This window comes from Jatropha curcas, chromosome 6 (genome assembly GCF_041381405.1).
Source record: "Jatropha curcas cultivar XTBG-Jc1 chromosome 6, XTBG_Jcur_1.0, whole genome shotgun sequence".
NCBI lineage: Eukaryota > Viridiplantae > Streptophyta > Magnoliopsida > Malpighiales > Euphorbiaceae > Jatropha > Jatropha curcas.
The window spans coordinates 11,255,258-11,278,128 of record NC_143156.1 but is presented as its reverse complement, the minus strand read 5'-3'; the positions used below and the strand labels follow the sequence as shown (position 1 = coordinate 11,278,128).

At 32.7% G+C, this 22,871-nt stretch overlaps 2 protein-coding genes across 7 annotated transcripts in view; one reads left to right on the top strand and one right to left on the bottom strand.

The window, feature by feature from the left end:
• Positions 1–5,615, top strand: part of AGD4 (ARF-GAP domain 4) — a 31,240-nt gene extending 25,625 nt beyond the window's left edge. For all 6 annotated transcript variants that reach the window (XM_020682220.3, XM_012225949.4, XM_089723036.1 and 3 more), the window contains 4 exons: positions 1,520–1,641; positions 2,879–2,969; positions 3,948–4,414; positions 5,273–5,615. In XM_020682220.3, the coding sequence (XP_020537879.1) occupies positions 1,520–1,641; positions 2,879–2,969; positions 3,948–4,414; positions 5,273–5,387 (795 nt within the window). In that variant the 3' untranslated portion in view covers positions 5,388–5,615. The remainder of the gene's footprint in view (positions 1–1,519; positions 1,642–2,878; positions 2,970–3,947; positions 4,415–5,272) is intronic.
• A 1,867-nt stretch (positions 5,616–7,482) lies between these two features.
• On the bottom strand, positions 7,483–10,824 carry LOC105641410 (PLAC8 family protein). The gene is made up of 4 exons (XM_089723039.1): positions 10,438–10,824; positions 10,137–10,334; positions 8,499–8,725; positions 7,483–7,833 (listed from the first exon to the last, which is right to left on the bottom strand). Exons 2-4 carry the CDS (start codon positions 10,300–10,302, stop codon positions 7,663–7,665), a joined length of 564 nt encoding a protein of 187 aa, XP_089579165.1. The 5' UTR covers positions 10,303–10,334; positions 10,438–10,824; the 3' UTR covers positions 7,483–7,662.
• Positions 10,825–22,871: the final 12,047 nt, after the last annotated feature.

Sequence of the window (22,871 nt, the reverse complement as noted above, 5' to 3'; positions counted from 1 at the left end):
TATTAACAAGCAACACTGAAGTCAAAGGGAATGTATTTTGGCCTATTTTATTATTATTATTTTAAAGAGATGAGTAAACTTTGACTTAATTCTTGTTGTTTTTGGAGATGAGTAAATTCTTGTTGTTTTGTGCTAGTTACTAAATTAGATTGATAAAAATGAACTTCTTTACGAATTCAATGTCTTTATTTGAGGCATTTTTATACACAAGTTATCTGCATTTCTTTATTTTATTCAAGTCCTCGGATATTGATTTATTTAATGCATTTTGCAATTTAATAGCCATGAGAACCTGGTTTCCTTCACGAGGAATTACCCTCTGCTATTGGAGACTTATTGATGTTGTCAAAATTTTTACATTTTGGGAAGGTTTGGTTGGTGAAACAGTTGGTTGAATGCCTAAAGAATCAGCATATATTTTACAGAGAGAATGTCAGTTATAGTGTTCTCTCCCTTTCTGGAAGTCTTCCTCATCATCTAGATCTCTCTCAAGTGTTTTCTCACTAGAATTTTTTTCTTTGAAAGTCCTACTGATTATCACCTTCTTTCATTGTAATAGAAAAAGGATCTACCTAGTATGTCGTGATCCCAAAGTTTGCCAACATACAAAAGGTATAGACATGGTTGTAGGTCTTTATTTTGGACCAAGAATGACTCAAAGTGATAGAGGCGTTTTAAGTGTGAGACTGTGTGAGGATTAGTGTTCTTATTCATGCAAGTGGCAGAGTGCTCAGGTCCCACTTACTTTGGCAAAAATAGTGATTGCTTTGTATTGAAAGTTTCTTCCATTCGCTTTGTTTAATTCAACCATTTGTCATTCGAGAGTCTAAAAATCTGAGACCATGTGTTGAAGATAACATTTGGAATTGGGTTCTGAGGTGCTGTAAGCAGGAGATTCAGCCCTTGGATAGTTAAAGTTCTATGAAAACCATTTTATGGACCAGGCTTACTTGGTTATGAGAGACAACTGTCAAGTCACTTGTTGAACTTGCATGGAGTACTAACGTAATAGCATGACTTGTCAGAGGTGGCCAATGGTAGTCAGACATACCACCTCTGCAGGAGAACACTCAAGGTGAATTGGGACAGAAGATCAAGTATCTGTGTGTGGATAATGGAGAAGGGTGTTGTCATTCTGTGCTTGATCATCCAACTAGGTTTAATCTTCTATATTATTCGATTAATTTTTCATCAGATAGATGCTATAGAGCGAAAGGAGAGTCATGAAAATGGGTAATTTGAATTTAGTAATGGGGCCAAAATTCTATAACATTCTTGTCATTCCTTACATTTCTCACTGTAATGTACTTGTTATAAGTTTCAGTTACAATGACAGTCTCATGACAACCCTAAATCTTGTGACTGTTTTGGATCTTTTTCCACTTCAGTCCTATTAGTTGTGTACAATATTTCTTACTTGTCACTTAAATTTTAAGTGGGGGAGAAAAATAATAAATACAATCATTGCTTGTAATTCTCATCTATGCTTAAAGGTATATTTTTCTGTTGCAATCTGCAGGTGAGATCTCTGACGTTAGATGTCAAGGTTTGGGAACCTACAGTCTTGGACTTGTTCCAGTCTCTTGGTAATGTTTATTGTAACTCTATATGGGAAGGTTTGCTTCTGCTAAAGAACGAAAGGTGAGATTTCACTGGGTTTTCTACATCAGCTTAATGACCAATAAAATCCAAAATAATGAACTCTTTATTGAATTGTCATCACTTACTAAAAATTTTTGATTGTTGCCATGGTTTTAATGACAAAACCAATATTATACAGTTGCCAATATTTCTCTCTCTAAAGAATTAGGGTGTTCGCATTTTCTCTCATACGTAACCATTAATAGATGTTAAAATGTTATTAGTCTCTGCTTCAACCCCGCTCATATTCAAAGAATTAAAATGGCAGATTTTGCTTAATCAGAGCAAAGTCTATATTAAAGGTGTTGCATCCCAATACCAGAGTTAAGCAGCAGACTGCACCTAAGTTAAGACACAATTGAAAACAAAATCCAACCCATACTAAAGAAGCCAAAAAAAAAAAAAAAATCTGAAAGAAACAATTAAGGAAATAAGAAAAGAGAAAATCAAGAGAAGATGAGTACCATAGAGGAAGGCCTAGAGTGTAGGGTAAAACCAAGTGAGGGATTCACACTAGAGAAAACACTCGCATGAGGAGAGACCATACTATGCCCATTATAAGTAGAAAAGTCTATAATAAGACTTTAAAAAATAGAATGAAAGATGCAGGATGATTCATCTTAATTATACAAACATAACTGAACACAAGAAACAAGACACAGTAACAAGATTAAAAGGTTTACCTGCAAAATTGGCAGCTAGTACGTGAATCATGGAATTTTGGGACATATCATTAAATTTGTGACTTTGAACATCCTAAGGCAGTAATTTATCATGTGAATATCTCAAATGTGGAGCATCCTACTTCAACTCAACATCTATTACGTTTTAGGGCAATACCTATGGAATGTTACAGAGGGCAGAAATATCAATCTTTGACTTTCGCTTTATTGTAAATCATTTAGTCTCAATCCCTTAGCAAAAGTTAGTAATCTGACCTGAAATTTGGTCTCCATTACTCTGCATATTAAAAAAGCATGTTCACAAAAAATCAATGCAAGTTCTTTTCTTGCCTGGATTAAACTATCCACTTAAACTAGCATTGCTATGGGTCTTTGGCCGTACCAGGGTTGGGAACCTAATAATAACTATCCATTCACCTTCCAAACATTTAAAACAATTTCCTTTCCTTCTTTTTGATCTGTAGACCACTGGTGATAAATCAATTTGAAACGAATTACGAAATTTATTACTCCATTGTCTTGCAATTCTAGCTGAATGTAACAAACCTGTGCAGAGAGGATGAATCAAATTCTATCGCATCATCAATTCAAAAACCATGCCCAAAAGACGCCATTTATTGTAAAGAGAAATATATTCACACAAAGGTATCTGGCAAAATTCTTTGCTTGAATAGCATATATATGACTGGTGCATTGTGATGTTCATTTGTGTTTAATGGCTTTGTTTGTCCGTACTTTCCTGCAAGTCATGCTTCTTGAAAATTGTCATAGCATTAAAATCTTTAATTGTGTCACACTTTGATACACAAGTATCTTGATTTGTATGGGCTTTGAGAGGAGATAATCTATCCTGTCAAGTTATTTTATCCCTTCCACTACCAAAAAAGTGTAAAATGTACATCATAATCCATGATAGTCTAACCACTCCAGAACAAGGGACTAACCACTCCAGAACAAGGGACTTCTGATTGTTGCATGGTACACATTCTTGTCTTCTATAAGCTTGCTGATTGGCTGGATAAATTGTCTCGTTGTTTAATGTAAAATTCAAAAGGTAATAAAAGGACTTAACAATAGAAGTTACTCCACCGCTAGCATGTTAATGAGTCTAGCTCATCAATGAATAACAAGATAAATTGACACATATAAGTTGCAATAAATAGACAGTTCATTGTTAAGACACTTTTGTACTGCTGCTTGTTTGACATATATCAACTTGGATTTCTCCTGTATGCAGTTCTTTTCTCAGCAAATAACTTAACTTCAAGGATTGTAGATGTCTGGCATGCTAATTAAACTGTGTAAAACTGAGGTCAATGATTTAGGTAGGTGAACATGACTATTATTTTGCTGCTGGTACTTGGTGATGTGCTATATGCACCTAGAAGGTTATTCAACTGAAAAATGTGTTGATAGCTGACTGTGTTGAAATGTTTATTCTATGTGAACATACTGCGAATGTTCTTTTCTCAAGGTTTGAATCTCAGAAAAATTACTTCCATCAGGAATGATTCATGTCCATAATTTCTTGTTCATTTGTATGTCTTTGTCATCATCTTTCGTTTTCCATAGAAAGGAATGGTTATGTGAAATACGGGACTAACTTTGGTTGCTTTATACTAGTATGTGGAAAAATTGCTAGTCATCAGAGAAGCAAGTGTCTCTGGCAATTTATCTCACTCTTTGGGTATCTGGCAAGCTGTCAAGACAAACAACTTCCGAGAAGTATACCGCTACATTGCAATTTCAGACATAAACATTGTTAATACAACTTTTGACGAAGTTTTTGGCGTGGAATCGTTAAACCATGTCAATGACATGCAAAATCCCGAGTTCAATTCTAATGAAGCAGATAGAAAACAATATGATCCAGCAGCCTGTCAGAGAATCAAAGATTCAAATGATCAAGGGAATTGTCTTCAAGGTTGTTCATTGTTGCATCTAGCATGCCACTATGGCAACCCAGTAATGCTCGAACTGTTGCTGCAGTTTGGTGCTGATGTCAATTTGCGCGACTTCCATGGAAGAACTCCTTTGCACCATTGCATTTCAAAAAGGAACTATTCATTGGCAAAGTTTCTGCTTCGAAGGTAATATTTTGGTTGAAATCTCCTATACAATATGTTAATTTTCTTTGTGAAGAAGGATACTGCTTTTGTGATAATCCTAATTGGTCATGATTTTTTTAATAAAAGCAATTTAAAGAAACTAATCTCTGTTATCTCATCTCATTGCTGCAGAAGTTCCAATAATGTCATTCCCAACCGTCCCTTCCACCCCCCTTCCCCTCTCTTCCCCCTCCTTATTTGCTCTTTTCCTGCTCTTTGCACTGACCCTTTATGGATGCCACCTCCACCTTCCTTCCTAGTACAGGTCTTTCTATTCATCCATTTTAGTGACTCATCTTTGCCATTTTCAGTTTGTGCATATGTTTCAGCATTTGAAAAACATAAATTTTACAATCCCATAATACACCCACATTTTTATCTATTTGCACTCTCCTGACTTGATTCTGTGAGTAGCATCCTCTATACTTCCTATGAATCCCATCCTTCCTAACTTGTATGTTTGAATTGTACACCATTTCTCATGCAAAATTGGGCAGAAAAGGACAAACAGATTCACATAGTCGACTCCAAATTACTTGGGATACTATCTCTGTTTATAATTACAGTTCATGTTAATTATAGTCCTAGTAGTTTGGAATATCTAGAATCAAGTGCTATTACTCCATCGTTCCAACTTCTAGTTAACCCTTCAAGTATATCTATCAAACTTGTCCTATGCATCAATGCATTGTCAATTCATTCATGACCAAAGCTAAGAGATTAATTGGTTTAAGAGCAGGGAATTTGCGTGACCCTCATACAACATTTTTCTTATTTTATTTACTTTTGTGGATCGATAGCTTTACATCGGTAAATGTATTAAAATTAATAATTGTGCAGGGGTGCATCTCCATCAGTTAGAGATTGTGGAGGGCAAAGTGTACTGGAAAGGGCAATGGAAATGGGGGCCATAACAGATGAAGAATTATTTGTGATGCTAGCTGAATGCCAATAAAAAACGGTAAGCCATTCATAATCATTATCTTCAACTTCAACAAAACTTACCGTCTTATATCTGTAAAGATTAGGAAATTTCCAACTGATACACTTTGTATTAAATATTTTTGATTGATTGTCGATTTATTTGCACTAATTGTAACATGTAATTCTGTTTGCACCAAAAGTCTGGACTGAAACATTGAAGCACTGGGAGAAATTGATAACGAACTAATCTGTTGTCACATTTTTATGTGTGCATTAGGATCTCGAAGTACTTTAATTTAGTGGAATTTGATTTACAATAAATAATGGATTATTCAAGAGTGTGTTTATATATAAGAGTTATAATTCAAATCGAAACAATTGAATATTCGACTGATCTATATGACATGACCATGAGTAGAAATATTTCAATAATCGTATATATTTATACATACACACAATTATCAGTTCCTAATGTTTTTGAAGAAACAAATCAACGTCAAAATGCCATTTTCAGATAAACACCAAAATTAAATTACTCAAATGACAATACAGTAGAATGGAATTAGATGAGGAAAAAGTGCAGATGTAAGTGGTGGGAGCCGTAGTAGCTGTGGAGGAGGTGGTGCCAGTGGCAGTGGAAATGGGTCTTGATGTATATCCCTATTTCTCATTTTACGTTCACGTTATTTTTAATTAGGGGTATTTTTTCGATTTTCACGATCAATTAATAGATGAACCAATTAATGTAATGGGAAAATAATTAGACACAAGATGATTGAATATTGAAAACCCAGATTTTGACTAGAATAGTAGACTGAACTTCGAGGAAACTAGAAAGTGTTTAACACTGATATGATTATTTAATTTAACTAATTACATGGGATAATACAGTTTGGCAAATTAATACTTTTACCTCAGACTTTTCAAAGTGATCATTGGCTTAGAAAAATCTATATACATAATGTATAAATTTTATTAATTATTGCATCCATTCCGTTAATTTAACACTTTTTACAAAAATTAAAAAAATAATTGAATTATCTCAATTCTATAAAAATAACGGTAATTAATTAAATTATCCTCTCATTAATTCTGTAATTAAGAGAGAGTTTAATAGAGATATTTAGACAAAGGGTAAAGTTAAAATAAGATAATTAATGCTATCTTGATTTTCAAAAAACATCATATAAACAGAACAAGAAAGAAATTCAAACTACAAAACTGACGGACAGAGGCACTATGAAATTAGAAAAATAGCATCAATATTTTACACAGATTAGATATGTATTTCAAGTATGGATATTTATAACTCTATTATTACAAAGCTTAAGGCAACAAAGGTTGCAAAGTTGAAGACAATGGGCAATAACATTTAGGAAATGCGGATGGCTTGTTTTTAATTACTCATGCTTGAAGACAATTGACAAAATGTGTATAGATGATATATACTCGCAAAACTGTCCCCAGAGGATGTCAAAACAAATCTTTCATTCTCTTTTTGTTAGTGTATAGAAATACAGACAGACAGATACGATTTAAAATCAATTCGTATTAAATTTTAAAATTTTGAGACCAACTTATTTGTACAGACAAAAGAGTGCAATAATGCCGCAAGTAAAAAATAAAACTACCAGTCCGATCGGTAAATGGTAAAACTGGAATTGGCCCGAAGTTCCAATTTCAGGTTGGACCAAACCGACAAATAGATCCTAATTCCTGTTTTTCTCATACTTTTGAACTGAAATGTGTCATTCCATATTGATTCGAGATAATATGTTTATTCAAAATATAAGACAAGGGCAATCCTCCTCCCTCCAGGGGACCGAAACTAAGCCATGATTTGGCCTAGGTAAGAGGATTAAGACACTACAACTTATCCATACATGACAATACCTTAATGCAATATGTCTGCTGACTAAGCCAACCCATTCAGTCAGGTCACTGACATAAGGCTGTGTGTCTATTAGGCCTAATTGCATAAATACAACTTTTAAAGGGCACAACTTCACATTAGAAAACGAGATGTTGAGCACATTTCTCCCTTTCTCACGAAGATGTACACTTCAAATAAATTTAAATTTTCGTGTGCATCAAAACTGGAATCGAGACAGAGATGACACCAAAAATATCAGAAAATTCACTTTATCAACTATTACCACATCAAGATAACATGCTTTAAGCACCAAATATCAGCCTAAGTGATGTAAATCTAAAGCACAATATACCTCAAGGTAATGTGGCATACAACATTAGGAGCATAGCAACAAGTATTGTGCTGGCCCTGACAGAGGTTTTCTTGCAGCATATTATTCTGCAGTACCCGAATCCATTGTCTGGACTGGAGGAGCTGTGACAACTGGCAACTTAAGATCAGCAGGATTAGAGTCACAAGTCCTTTCTCGAATCTCCCTGTATTCTTGGCAATTAGCACATAAATGGCAGAAAAAGTGCGTGAAAAAGTCGCTACATGGTGCTTCCTGCATTAGCAATCAACAGAATTAGCTGTAGCAGTAAACTTATTCCAACAACAGTATTTTAAGGGTTTTATTGGGAATTCCAGCTCATATAGCAGTTGTGCAATTATAATTCAAGTACAAAGAATTCAAAATAAAAATCTTAGCAACAGATCATTGCTTTGAAGGACCGTGTTCACTTTCACTGCTAGAATTTTTAGCCTATACCTGCAACTGTACATTTAACCTTTATAATATATTCAACACTAAACAATAAATAAAAATTAAAGCAACAGAGTTTCATCTTGAGGATGTGAAGACTAAAATTTAACTTATTACATGGCATCTATTCTTTATCCCCAGTTATATTTTCCTCTTACAGTTTTTTTTTTCCTACTTGCTAAATCCCAACCTCTATTCGCCAATGGAAATACACATAGAACCTGAAAGTCACCTTCATAAAAACTTCTTATCAATACCTTACATAATTGTATACTGTAGATAACCAGATTTCAACATGCATTGTATTGAAATGCCGATGTTGCTAGTGACAATATTTGCTATACATCAGCAGCTCAAAGTAGGGATAAAGGCTAAATATAATCCAGCTGACACAAAACACCCAAGCAGCAAGGAAAAAAAAAATCAGCTAACACAATGAAGAATAGCAGACCTAAAGACAGCTATACCTGCAAATTATATTTTTCACGCAATGCCCTGCGGTAACCACAAGCATAACATGAGACAAAGCATCCAGGTAATCCCAACAAAATGCCATCAGTCATGCAGCAGCATATAGTATTGACAATAGCCCACAAAATAAAATGCGTCATGCATGATCCAATCAAAGTTCCAGAGCCCAAAAATTCTGCATTCTTTCCGAACAAATAGCAAGGGCAAAAGAGACCTACAAAACCTGTATCAGGTAAAAACAACAGTTAATAACGATCTTTAGCTCAGAATAGATACATGTTTTCCTTAAATTTTCCATCGTAAAGAAAATAATAAAATTATGTATATCAACAAATATATAAACATAAAAATATAGCACAAAGCCATACATTCACTTGAGAATTAGATCTTGAGTCAAATGATGAAAACAAGAAGCTCAATAAAAATTAAGCGTTATGAATCAAGTTGCTTAGAGAAGTAGTCTCAGTTTCATACAGTTTATTCAAGAAATTGTCAAGTACATAGTCGTTATACTGTCGTTGATAGCCGCTTATTTTAGGAAACAAGCTGCTACAGTATTTTACAACTTTAATAGTTGGCGACATATTTGGAAGTTTTAGCTTTGCAAGACTGTGTTTTTTAGATTTTTGTTATTTTTTTTTTTTAATTATTATTATTTTGAGTTCCTATCAGTTTCAATGGGAGTCCACAAATTTAAAGCTGTTGGAATATAATATCTTATGAGTGAAGAATTACTTCATATGTATAAAAACCTAAATTTACTGGCATACAATCAATCACAAAATTTCATGTAATTGTTGCTGATCCAAATTATGGGGTGCAAGTCAATCCTAGATATAAAGCCTGACGAATTATTGTACAACAACAACAACTAAGCCTTAGTTCCAAAGTAGTCCCAAACCGAGGAATTCTTGTGCTTAAAACTCTGTCATACTTATTCAATTTCTTCAAAAAAACTTCAGAACATTGGCCACAATGCCAGATCTGAACAGCAAACGGCATTTAAAACAGGTCTTCTTATGCTATTTTGCTTTCTAGTTGATAGTTTCTAAATATTCCTAGCTACTAAATCAACCACATAAACCGACATTTATTCATCCAACCCTGCAAGCTGTCCTACATCATCATAATTCGCATGTCCTACAGACATCTTCCAGAAAAATAACTACATATACAATAACAGAAGATATGAGGATCTACAAGCAACCATACCTAACTAAATAAAATCCACCAGGCACAAGGAAAACAATTTCCTTTATCAATAGAGGAAATCCGCAATATAAGGAAGAGAACCCATCTAGTTATTCGTTATTACCTAGAATATATATAAATTGAATTATCACCCAAAACTGACTTGCATTAGTCATAATTAATTAGGTGATGATTTATTCTACTGAGTTAACAGTAGAATCAACCAAAAACAAAGAGCTAAACACTACCCATCACCGATTCCGTTGATATAGTCAATTACTTAGCAAAAAAATTTCCAAATCCATGTTTAACACATCCACCACCTAAAACTTATATCTTTGATTTGAGGGAAAAGAACAAAACCCAATAACTTATTAGGCACCTCATATTAAATTTCTTCGGAATCTGATAAATGAAGGGTCACAAGACAGAAAGTAGCATACAGCTCTGCACATCATCGCAACAAGCACAGATTCCAGATGACCATTGCGTTTGATGAAAAGGAGCAGCATCTTCAACACGTTGAACAGTCTCTGCTTCTTCTAAGTCACAATCCGATTGTCCAATGGGAATATAAGGTGGTGGCACATAACTCTTCTCGTTTTTCATTATTCCTTCTTAAATCTTTTGCTGTAAACAACCTGCAACATTATAAACGTTGAAACAAACCCCAAATCAATCTATCATATTAAAAATCGGTTTCAAGAATGAAAAAACAAAGATCAATAATACTGAATCCTTAACTATCGGAGTCTAAGATTGATCGGACGGTTTCGAGATAACAAGAACGTCGGTCATGTCGAGCTTGCCTTCGGCCATCGGATGGTTAAGAAATCGACGACTAATTGTTGAAAATGAGAGACTGAAGATTCATTCAAGACAAGGAAGAATAGTAAAGAGAAAAAAGGGTTTTGGTGTAAAATTGAAAAGAAGAGAGAACAAAAAGAGAAAAAAGAAAAAAAGTACTGGTCTGATTAGGGTTTTCAAGCTTTTGTGCTGTGGCGAGGCGAGAGAAATGTAGTGAGGTGAAAGAGAGGTACTTCGCTCAATTTCGCCATTAAACTTTCAATAAATATCTAATTGATTGATAAAAAAAATTTAATTTTTCAATCAATTTAGAATTTATAATTTTTTTTTACAGGAAATAATATAACTTCATTACCTCGAGGAAAAGTATTCCAACAAAAAACATTAGGCTATTATCTCAAATTTGGACACAAGCATATAACTAAGTCCAAAACATTTGATTCTTTTGGGAAAGATCAGCCTATTATCCCAGTAACCTTTTAAAGCCAAAAGAAAAAAAAAAAACAAAAAAACCCTGCGAAATCAGCACTAAACACATCATTTCCTTGCATGTGTGTGACAGCATAAAGCACATCATTTTCTTGCATATGTGTGACAGGATAGAGGAGGACAAACTGAGATGCAAGAGCCTCCACAGTTGTTGTGTCGGACAACCATTATAATACCCAAACAAGGCTCAAATAAAGCTCATTTCATCATCTTTGAAGCAAATCTCGTATCCAACCATTTGAGCCGTATCAAACACTGCACCATCCACGTGCCCATGCCATGCACGTAGCCCATTGTCTCGTTGCACTCCACTATAAAACTATCCATGTCGTGTGGTTGAACCTGGACTAGACCAAGCAGTAAGGTGACTCATGCACGCTATGTGGTAATCATGCAAAACCGAAACTGCTTTCTCATGATAATCAAAGCATGATGTAATTTTATTGTTTCAACTAAAACATTCTTAGACTGTCAGGTTTGCCATTCATGCATAGCAAATAAATCAATCTTGGACGAGTCGGACAATGTCATAATCTGCAAAAAAAGATTTAAAGTCATGTTAGAGCTAAGGATCCCAAATTCTCCAAAACTCCAAACTCCTTTCGCCCTCTCACAGTGCACTAGGGCATGACTAACATCTTTGGATTCTTAACAAAAAGGACAAGAAGCATTTATATCAATCCCTTTCTTCTTTAATCTATCCTTACTAGGCAAAATATCCCCTAAACTTCTCCACATGAAACCTTTTACTTTAGGTGGTACATTTATTCTTCCAAACCTTGTTCAAACAAACCCCATTGATCCTACTAGCTTCTCTCCTCAATACTTTTAAAGCAAGAAAATAACTAGACTTTACACTATAAATGCCTCTTTTATTATAGTGCCACACCAATTGATCTTTCGGTCTTTAATGCTAAGAGGGGTATTGATAATAATTTGGATATCTTGGCACTAAATTTATTCATAAGCTTTCCCTTATCCCACCTCTTCTCACCCTTAACAAAAAGATCCTTTACTCTCACATTCGGCTCTATAAAATTAGACCCATCCTCCATAAAAAAAAAAGGAATTGTCAATCCAAAGCCCAGGATCACTGGCCACCTTTATACTAGCCCCATCACTCACTCTCGATCTCACTCCTTGTCTCAATATTATACTAGAAGAAAAAATACAATTCTATAAAAATTGTCTTAGTATCATTTATGTCTAAATGTGGTTTTGCATTATCCTGCTGAATGAAAATTGTCTTAGAACCAGAGCTTGACCATTTCTGCTTGATTGAAGGCAACACATTTTCAATCACATGAACAAATAACATTTTTATTAATCAAAATTATTGGTTGTCTCTAAAGTACTAGCTTGATGATTTTCACTACTCCGTTTGGCCATATCTTTAAACACAAATGGCCATATTCCTATTTTTTCCATCAAATTCTCTATTGGAGATGACATTAAATCGTGGGCAAGAAAAACTAGAAACATAATCTTCGTAATAAATCTTTTACTTTTATATGTACAATATGGCTCTATTTCATCGAGATGAAGATAATATTTTTGTGATGTCTTAGTCATATAAACCATTTTTCATCAATATGAACTCAATTATGCATGTTAACAAATGTGGGTTAGATTTGAGTGTACCTTCATTGATCATTGATAAGCAAAACTCCGACCTTGCTCTCTTATTGTCATCCTTCAAATATGATTTCACAAGATTTGAGTGTGACTGAATATATCCTTCTTTTAGCTCTCCTACTTATGGTTGACTTTGAAACATCTAAAGCATTTGATAAAGATATTATGTTTGTTCGACGATGGAAAGGGATATCTTTTATTTATTCTAAATGAAATTCTATTTTCTTGCGATCTCTTTTCACTAAATTTGAAGATAAATTTGCTAAATCATCATTTGCTATGCAACATTTTACATCATGCCAAATTCGAAAAACTGATCTTCTAGATATAGAAAAAAATTGGCTACTTTCAAAATGGCTCCTCTTAATGACTTTTCATCTTGACTCTCTTTGAGTAGCATATCAATAATAACTCTTTTTACATCATCAGTAAATTTTTTTTTTTTTTTTTTTTTAGACAATGCATATCTTCTAGTGTTGTCATGCTCATATGAGCATTATCAACATAGTTCACATCTTCTAGAAAAGTATTCAAATCAATCAGATTATTTTATAAAGAAGGCAAATGAGGATTGGTAGATGAATGAATATTTCCTGGCAAAATATTCAAGTCAACTGATATATTTTGTACGGAATATTCAAGTCAATTGATGTATTTTGTATGGAAGAAGCCATTTTTTCTTGTGACTAAAGTTGGTAAAATGTCTCATATTTATATTGTTGTTAAATCTAAAAATTGTGAAAGAAAATTTAGCACCAAAGTATAACTTTTTGGAAATCTTACGTGAATTTACAATGGAAAAGTTTTAAAAATTTTGGAAGCAAATGTGTACCGCCACATTTGAGAGTGAATTTGCAACGGAACATATACTCTTGAATTTGCAGTGGAGTAATAATTTTATACTCAACCGTTTAATTATTTTTTCATTAATGTTTAGCAAACTCTATATGTGTGTTGTCGTATTGTAGACACTGAATTTTTATCCAAAAAGCTCATTGATGATAACTTATTTGCATAAAATCGAATCAGGACATCCGATCTCTTTGACTCTCGGACTGATGGTCCGTGGCTAAGATAATTGAGTTGTTTAACGTTTTTATTTTTTCGGGTTTCCAAGAGTTTTCCAGTGAAATTAGGCTCGGGAAGCACCCCATATCCATCCAGTGCGCATTTTGGCGCGCCGTCTAGTTTTGCGTGCCACTCGGTCTGATTCAATAAAAACGGATTTGGCCCAATTTTGGGGCCACCAGTGGCACTTGCCACCTAAGCCCTAAAATAGGGCCACCATTTCCCCATTTGCCTATAAATAGGGCAATGGGAAACGTGCAAAGTTAGGTCTTTTTGGTAGCTTAAGGGAAACTCTACTATTTTGAAAAATCAACCTTTTAATTTAAGAAAAACTTGTGTTTTCACTTAAATTCAAGGTTTTCATCCAATCATTTTAAGAAAACATCTTTGACCTAGTGATTAAAAGACCCACAAACACTTAGATTAAACTTAACTCGAATTTATTGATTTAAGATCAAGGCTTTTGGTTTTTGATTTTATCTTCCCCAAAATCTTGGATTTCTTCAATACAAGGTAACCTCTGAGAGCCTTTAACTTATCTTCATCTTTTTCTTGCTTTTTGGTGTCCTAAAAACACCATTTCTTTACTAGTTGGGAGAGTAATCTATGATCAACCATAAAGCTTCTGACTGCATCAAAAGTGATGCTCGCCTCTAAGTAGTGGCTCCACGGCACTACGTGTGATGCACTGCCACTTCTTTCCAAGTCAGAATGCCTTAAAAATCATGTTCTGTGGCCTCTAATCAGGGCAAGGTCTGCACACCACTACGTGTAGCGCACGCCACTTCTAGTGGCACACAGGCCTTCATTTCAGAGGTCCAGAAAGCAAAAATCAATAAAATAGTCTCGATTCGGAGTTCCTTTGAGTCAAGCACACAACTATCTTGCTCTTAATGCAGAAGCGACTTATTATGGACTAAATAAACACATAATCAATAAGAAATGGGTTGTGATGGGTGCATTTGTTCATCAACCATGATGAACATCAAGACTTTGGACTCTAATCTCGTATAAATCTTTAAATTAATGTTTCTAACTTATTTTCCTTTATCCTTATGGACTTTAAATTCCAGTAGTTTACTTTTATGCATTTTACTTTAATGCTTTTTATTTTTTGTTAATCTAACCATCTAACCTTAGTTTAGAACATTTTAATATTAACATCCATCATTTTTATCATTGTGAATGAATGTGGTTTTTGTTTAATTCTTATGGTTAGATATATTATGTGATAATGGTTGTTTAGTTAAGTTTATTCACTGCTTTTAAATTTTAAGCTTGATGTAAAGGGCCTTAATGGCCCTATCATTACATGTTTGTAATTAATTTTGGATTGGGTAATTATTTTTTGTGTTCATAAGGGTAGAATGTACATTTAGGAGATTGGTTGTAATTGTTTTCTCCCTCCCCCCTTGTTTGGATGATTTATTTTACATTTTATGTATGAGATTAACATGCTTTGCTGTGATATTCTAAAATTGCATAAAAGATTTTTACATCTCAATTAGAATTAATTTTATTACCAATTATTGTGAATGAATAGACAATGAAGGAGGTCGATTTTTAATCGAGCGGTTCGGGTGCCTAACACCTTCCCATATAACACCCAACTCCCTTATCCAGTCTCTGACTTAAAACCAAATTAATCAATTCTAAAGAATGGATTAATTCATGATATTTTTCCTAAAGAGGATAGTAACTCCAAATCAAAACTCTTACCAAAGTAAGAACCATTTTTTAATCCCTTTTTAAAAGGATCACCTCTTGAGGATTAATGAATAAGTCTAATAAGAGAAAACTAATTTTAATTAAAACGAACTAAGCTCGTTTTTGGCTTTTTAACCCATTCCAAAAAAACAAACATCCTCACTTACTCTTTGCACTAAATAATTAAACATTGATTTCTATGAGGATGACATAGAATAATTGGACTACTAAAACTTGACGAGTAACTATGGATTATTTAATAATAAGTAGAGGAGTATATTGGGAAAAGTTAATCAAAAAATATAGTTTAACTATATTAACCAATTTTCCTTAATCTATATGAAAATCAAAAGTAGGCCTATATATGGGACAGAAGGAATATAAATTAATTTAAAAAAAAGGTTAAGTACGCTTAAGTCACGAATGAATAGAAGCTAATATATGAAGCACATTACGCTAGCATCCTGACTTAACACTTAATGAATTGATGTTAAATCATCTAAGAAACTAAATTAAAACCTAATTAAGGTTAGCTAAGTATTATTAAATGATTTGGACTCAAATGGAATCAAAGAAGATTTTGCCATTGATGAAGAAGGAAGGCTAAAATGTGTTTAATTTGATTCAATTGGTTTAATAAGCTTATTAAGCATTAGATTGGGAGAATTCATTCTAAAACTGAAATTGCCACACTAGTATATGGTTATGGGAGCATAAAGAACACATGGATATACTCAGGAAAGTATATGACTTTTAGTGTATTTTAATGATGTATAATGATGAATAATTGATTGAATTGAAATACAAAATTATAAAGTGATAAATGGAGAATACAATAATATTTTTCAGAAATCTAAATTATTAAGGAAACTAAGAATGTTAAGCATTAAAATTATGCATACTATGTGTTTGATAAAATTATTTATAAATAAAGGTTAAGGTTAAAGTGTTTAATAAATGTTAATGCGTTTAAGTGGTTAATATATGTAATAACAACTAATTGAAATATTGGTTCCCTAAGTAGGTAGTGAAACTAACTCAGAAGTGTGTTTGATCAAGTTCATTAGGAAGCTCTAACTAAGGTTAGTGCACTAGCTACTTGTAATTACCTTATTTTATATTCTTAAATGGTTTTATTTACCTTATTGCTATCTTATGAAATTTATGTTTTTTTAAGTATAAAATTATAGTTAATATTGTGAGATCTCGCCTAAGCATCATTCAAATTATCTTTAGCCTCTTGATGAGTCTTTTAGGGAATAAAAAGAAATAAAATCCATAATAATCAAATAAATCAAAATAGGGAATATCAACTCTTAACTCCTTGATGTAGATTCTAAGTTGATTACACGTATTCCAATAACAATAATCATACAAAACTAGTGGAAAGAATACGAGAGAGGAGAAGAGGTTTTTGGTTAATTTAGTTCGCAATTTAGGGATAAATCCTAAAACCTGGTGGCATATCCCTTAAATCCACAATTAGATTGGGAATTAGAACTATGAAGTTCTATTAGTTGATTTTAATTTGATTTATCATTTTTTTTTTTCAGAAACCAAATTTGTGAAGAAAGAGTAGAAGAGAGATTTAGGCTTAGAGAATCATACATTAGCCTTGCTGACTTTAAGGACTGCTCATAAAATGCAGTTAGATCTCAATTCCATCTTGATTTGCGAGCGCAAGCCAAGTTAATTGAAAGATAATTAATTTAAAAATAAGAAATGAATTAAGTTAAGGAAAATTAATTAGAAATGGAGCATTTAGAATGCAAAAAGATTACAAAAAGAGAAAAAAAATTCTCAAGTGTCAACACAATAAGAAAACTCAGAAAGTGTGAAAAGTTAAAGATAGTGAAAATGGTGAAAAAGTGCCAAAACAAGAACAAAAAGGGCAAAATAGGTAAAAATAAATTAAAAATTGAACTTGTGGGACCAAGGCACGCACTAAGATGCGGCAGGTCCTCCATTTTCTTGAAAATTACTTTGATACTTGAAAAATTGCACTTGCTCCTTAGAAATTATGATTTAGTCCCTGAAAAATATATTTTCATCCCTGATTTTTCAATTAAGTCCTAAAATGCAATTTTTCAAAAAATTACTTTCTAACCTTTTAATCTAACTTTTGAGGCTTCATTTGGCTTGTTTCATATTAGATTTTAGAGTCCAATATACCATTGGAAAGCTTGAAAAGTCTGTTTTTAATACATTTGAATGATTAGAAAATATTATTTGTAGCTTAAGTTATGATAAAAAAGTGTGGACAAAGGTCAACTTTGACTCTTTAGGTTTAGCTCTAATTCTTGACTGATTGAGTACCAATACGAACCACACCTTTTGTGATTGCTTTCTAATAATATAAAAGTGTAAAATACACATGTTTATAGTTGTATGCAATCACGATTGTCAAAAAAGATTTAGCAAAACTGATGATTAGTGAATTAAGTGTTTTCTCTTGTTTCTTTCTCTTTTTCTTTAGACTGTGAGTCTACCTTTACAACAATGGCAAAGCACTATCCCTTTTGAGGAATTGCAAGTGTACTCCTACCAAAAACGGCAATTTTTCTTTCTTGAAATAATTGTAGGTCTACCAAAAATAGTAACAGAAATATGGGTTTACCAAAAATGGTAAGAGAAATGTGGGTCTATAAAAAATGGTAAGTTGCTCCCCTTTATAGAGAAATAATATAGGTCTACCGAAAATGGTAAGTCATTGTCCTTTTTTTTGAAAATCGTGGGGATATATAAGTAAGCACCTATAAACGTGTGGGTAAGCACCTACGAAGGATAGCAAAAGTTGCAAGTAAGCACTTATGAAGGATATAAAAAAATGTAGATAAGCACCTATAAGAGATTGCAAGAATGTAGGTAAGTAGCCATGAAGGATGTAAGAATATAGCTAAGTACCTGCAAAGGATGTAAGAATTTAGATAAATACCTACAAAGGATAGCAAAAACTCTAGGTAAGCACCTAAAAAAGAGAGCAAGAATAACTACCCACAAAAAATGTAGGTAAGTGGAGTGCCATATACCATAGCATTCTTTCCATCTCCCATTTTTCTCATACATCCAGTACGAAAAATTTCCTGTCATGGTACTAATAATACCCAAATATGAATCTATTTTTCCCCATAGAAGCATGAAAAAAGGCTGTGTTTAGTAATAATAAGTTCTATATAACTGACTCATTAAAGCATCAGGTATTGTTAGTAAATTCCAATCACTTTTACCTAATATAACTAGATTAAAATCATAGAGAGATATAAAATCAATGGCCTCTTCACATTTTCAATATAAATTCTTCCACACTGTGGACTTTCACCTAAGAAATTAACGGCTCAGAATTGTGTTAAGACCCAAAGGCCTAAAGGAAGATAGAATGGGTCAAAGCCCACCCGGAGAATAGGAGTCGCCACCCACGTAAAACCTAGGACAATTGCCACATAGTGATTGGATTCCTCATAGAGAGCCCAACCGCTTAACTAGAGTTTGGATAAGGAAGTTAAGTGTGAGTTTGGGAAGGTGTTAGGCACTCGAATCCACCCGGCCATGACACCAGCCTCCACTTTGTTGGTTTATTCAAGTAAGGATTGATTTTAATTTTTAAGCCTGATTACTAAACGAAAATCCTTTTGAAAGAAAAGTTTTAATTTTGAAAACCAAAAGGTTATTTTACACATTGATTTGACTATAATCATAAATATAAAATAAATTAAATATCCACAACAACTAATTAAACATTCAAAGAAAGGAGCGAGTACAGAAGAATTACATCCCTAAATAATAAATAAACCTACACCTAATTAATTACAACTCCTTTCAAAATAACTTACAACTAATTAATTACATCTCCTTTAAAAACATCCTACAACTAATTAATTACATCCCCACAAATAATAGGTAAATAAATAAATAATTTAATCAAACAATCTCAACCATTCATCTAATAAGTATATCATACACCTTTAACCATTCATCTAATAAGTAAATAAAATAACTAACTAAATAATAAAATCTTAGATAATTAATTATAATTTAAATCATGGTGCAAGTAAACAGTTAATACAAGCTACATGGAAATTATCATAAATCAACTAAGAAAAATCATTTAAAATCAAATAAAATTATATAAATTATTTAAAATAAAAGAATAAAAAATTTGGAAGATCAAAATTAAGACAAATAAGAAAAATATGATATAATAAAATGAATAAAGGAAAAATTAAACAATAAAGACAATCAAAAACCATTAATTGGTATACTGCCTCTAATCAACTGGTGCATAAGGCGTAACAACAGGTGGGTAAGCCTCTTAAGAACCAATGTGTATCTAATGAGTAACTGGTGCATAAAGAATTGTTACTGGCATGTAAGGCTTAACAACAAGTGTGTAAGCCTCTTATGTACCAGTTCATATCTAGTATGAGCAAGAACAGGATTCTAACATTTTTATGAACACATATCACTCAAATAAGCCATAAAAACTCAGATACTTCATTAAAAATGATGCTAAACTAGTTAAAACATCACTTAAATTAATTTTGGGCTAATATTTAAATTAAACTAACCTTTAATTAATTTAGGGCTAATATTAAACTAACATCTAATTAATTTTGGGCTAACACTTAATAAATTTTAAGCCCAATATTTTATTCTACAAATAGTCCAATTTAACTCATAAAAACCCGATATCTTTTTTACTGAAGGAAATTATAAAATGAATAATTCAGAAAATTATCAACACTTAATTAATTAGAAAATCGAAGGATTTTCATCATCGAGCATGAGGGTAAAAATCAAGTGTTAACAATTTGCCCCTACTTTGACAGTATTTATGGAATAAATATTGTCAAAGTAATAAACGAGAGAAAAAAAGTTCAAATGCCACTTCAGGTAAATTCAAAGTCAAGAGCCTTCCTAGCTCAAAAGTGCATGCCTTTCTAGCAAAGATCCATACTTCGGATACCTTTCTGGCAAATCCATATGAAATGCTTTCCTAGCAAAATGTGCCTTTATGGCGGAGAAAAATTCATAATTCGAATTGTCTTTCTGGCAAGACGAAATACCACGTGCCATTCTGGCAAAAATTCATAATTCAAGTGTCATTTTGATAAAAACACGATTTCAAGTGCCTTTCTAGCAAAATACTCGATTCAAGTGTCTTTTTGATAAAAACACGATTCAACTGCCTTTTCGGCAAAAAACACGATTCGCGATTCAAATATCTTTCTGGCAAAAACACTATTCAAATGTTATTCTAGCAAAAACTCATGATTGAAGTATCATTCTAGCAAAACTCACAATTCAAACTGTTTTCTGGTAAATTCATATTCTTGTGCCTTTCTGGCAAAATTAAAATTCATGAAATTCATAAAGGTTTGCAATTGTCCCAAGACAAAGAGATCTTTACCATAAAACTTGAAGCTTTATCAGTCAACAGAGGAAATTTACCTGAAGATAAGTTGCAGGGTGCAACATTTCTTTTTAAAACAAATGAAATTTGCCCAAGACAGGGTGCAAAGTTTATTTTGAAAACAAGTGAAATTTGCCCAAAACAGGGCACAAAATTTATTCTTAAACTGAAATTTGCCCAAGATAGGGCGCAAAATTTATTCTTAAATGGAAATTTGCCCAAGACAAGGCGCGAAATTTATTCTTCAAATGAAATTTGCCCAAGACAGGGCATAAAGCTTATTCTTAAAATGAAACTTGCCCAAGGCAGGGCGCAAAATTTATTCTTGAAACAAATGATGTTTGCTTAAGATAGTACACAAAAAATCTCAACATAGGAGAATTTTGGCAGAAAATAAATCACAAAGCATGTATTGTTTACTTTTAAAAACAAGTAAATAATCTGAATTCAAGCATGCACATAAGTAAAAAAAAAAAAAACTATCAAATCAACACATTTAAAATATATAAGCATGCACAAAATGGGAATGCTAGCATTGCTTCCAAGATTTGTTGCTTCGAAGAAAGCTCTTTTGTTAAGGAGAAAGACTACATCAATTCATTACAATAATTTGAGCTCTTGCCCGACAATAATGTGTAGAAGAAGAAGGGATGTAGTGTATCTTGGGAATCAAACTTGACAAGGATAAAATGAGACAAAACTAGATTAAGAACTGGGAACTTCTCACTCGTCCAATTTTTGAAATTGAAGGCTAAATATCTACCACAAATAATTTCTCTGTATTCTTCACGCAATTCCTCATAGCCATTTTTTCTAATTCTTACAAGCAATTTCTCCTTTTCTTCTCCTTCTTCTTTTTTATATGCCCTAACTTTTGCCTAAGCTGCCCTCACGGGTTTTTGACTTAATGGGCTAATTTTCTTTACTTTCTTCTTTTTATTTTCTTTTTTATTTTTTACATGGCTATAATTTCAACAAGCAAAGATGACATCATCATAAAGTTCTTAATTCCTCACAAATATGTTAATCTAGTATGAATAACACTTTATTATAATCTTTTCAAGACCATTCGCTTGTTATTGACCCACCTTTTCCGGTTTTTCAATCAAATATTTTCTCTCAATTTTCCTTAACTTTTGGCTAAGCAATAATTGTTCGTATAGCGGTCACACATATTGTTCCATTTTTTTTCTTTTTAAATTTATTCTCTAGCGAGCTCAAATCTAGCAATTTTGAAATAACCAAGTATTTAGCTAAAACAATCTTCCAATATTGACGAGGTAAAAACTCTTAATGTTCAGGGTTATTCTCTTTCTTTAGACATCATCCAGTAGAATTAAAACAAGATTAAGCTATCATTCACCATAAACTTTCTTTTATTCAACTTCTTTTCTTTTTTTGTTTTCTCTTTTCTTTTTACTCCTCTTTCTCTTTCTCTTTTTCAAAGATACCCCCCGGAAGAAAAATAAAGCCTACACTTTAGATGAGATTTTAATACTTTCACGGATAATTTTCCTTGTGATGCCCTCATTTCAATATTTACCTCTCATCATTCAGTGTTTAGCCTCATCATAAGTAGCCTAAATTTATACTAACTTTCTCTTTCATATCAAATTCTATTTTGAGCCCATTAGCTAGAATTTATTTATTTTTTCTTTTTTCTTTTCTTTTATCCCTCTCCAATCAAGTGTTTGGTCAAGCAAAAATCATAAATTAAGAAGTATTCAAAATAAGATAAGCAAATTTATTTGAAATTAAAAATTAAAAAATGACATCAACTTTGTCTAAAAAAAAATGAATACAGTGAACAACTATCATTAAGTAATTTAGGCCTCTTTTCTCGCAACTCTCGCATAGCATGTCCCCAGGATGCTTCTCATATCAACTACTGTCTTGGCTCTCCTCAGGATTTGGTATAGTACCAAAGTCAATCAAGTTTTGAACTTCGTGTTTGAGAAAAAAGCATTGGTTTGTATGATGGTCAGGATTCTAGTGAAAAAGGTAGTATACATTAGGATTAAAATTCTTAGGTAAGGGATTGGGTATAGGTTTCTTCTCTAAA

Bases quoted from the DNA above. Each gene is read 5' to 3' on its own strand.
- LOC105641410 (XM_089723039.1), bottom strand. From the start codon at position 10,302: ATGAAAAACGAGAAGAGTTATGTGCCACCACCTTATATTCCCATTGGA. The intron at 8,726-10,136 runs GTATGCTACTTT...TACCTGATACAG, and splicing joins TTGCGATGATGTGCAGAGCT to GTTTTGTAGGTCTCTTTTGC. The intron at 7,834-8,498 runs GTATAGCTGTCT...TTGCTAATGCAG, and splicing joins GTGAAAAATATAATTTGCAG to GAAGCACCATGTAGCGACTT.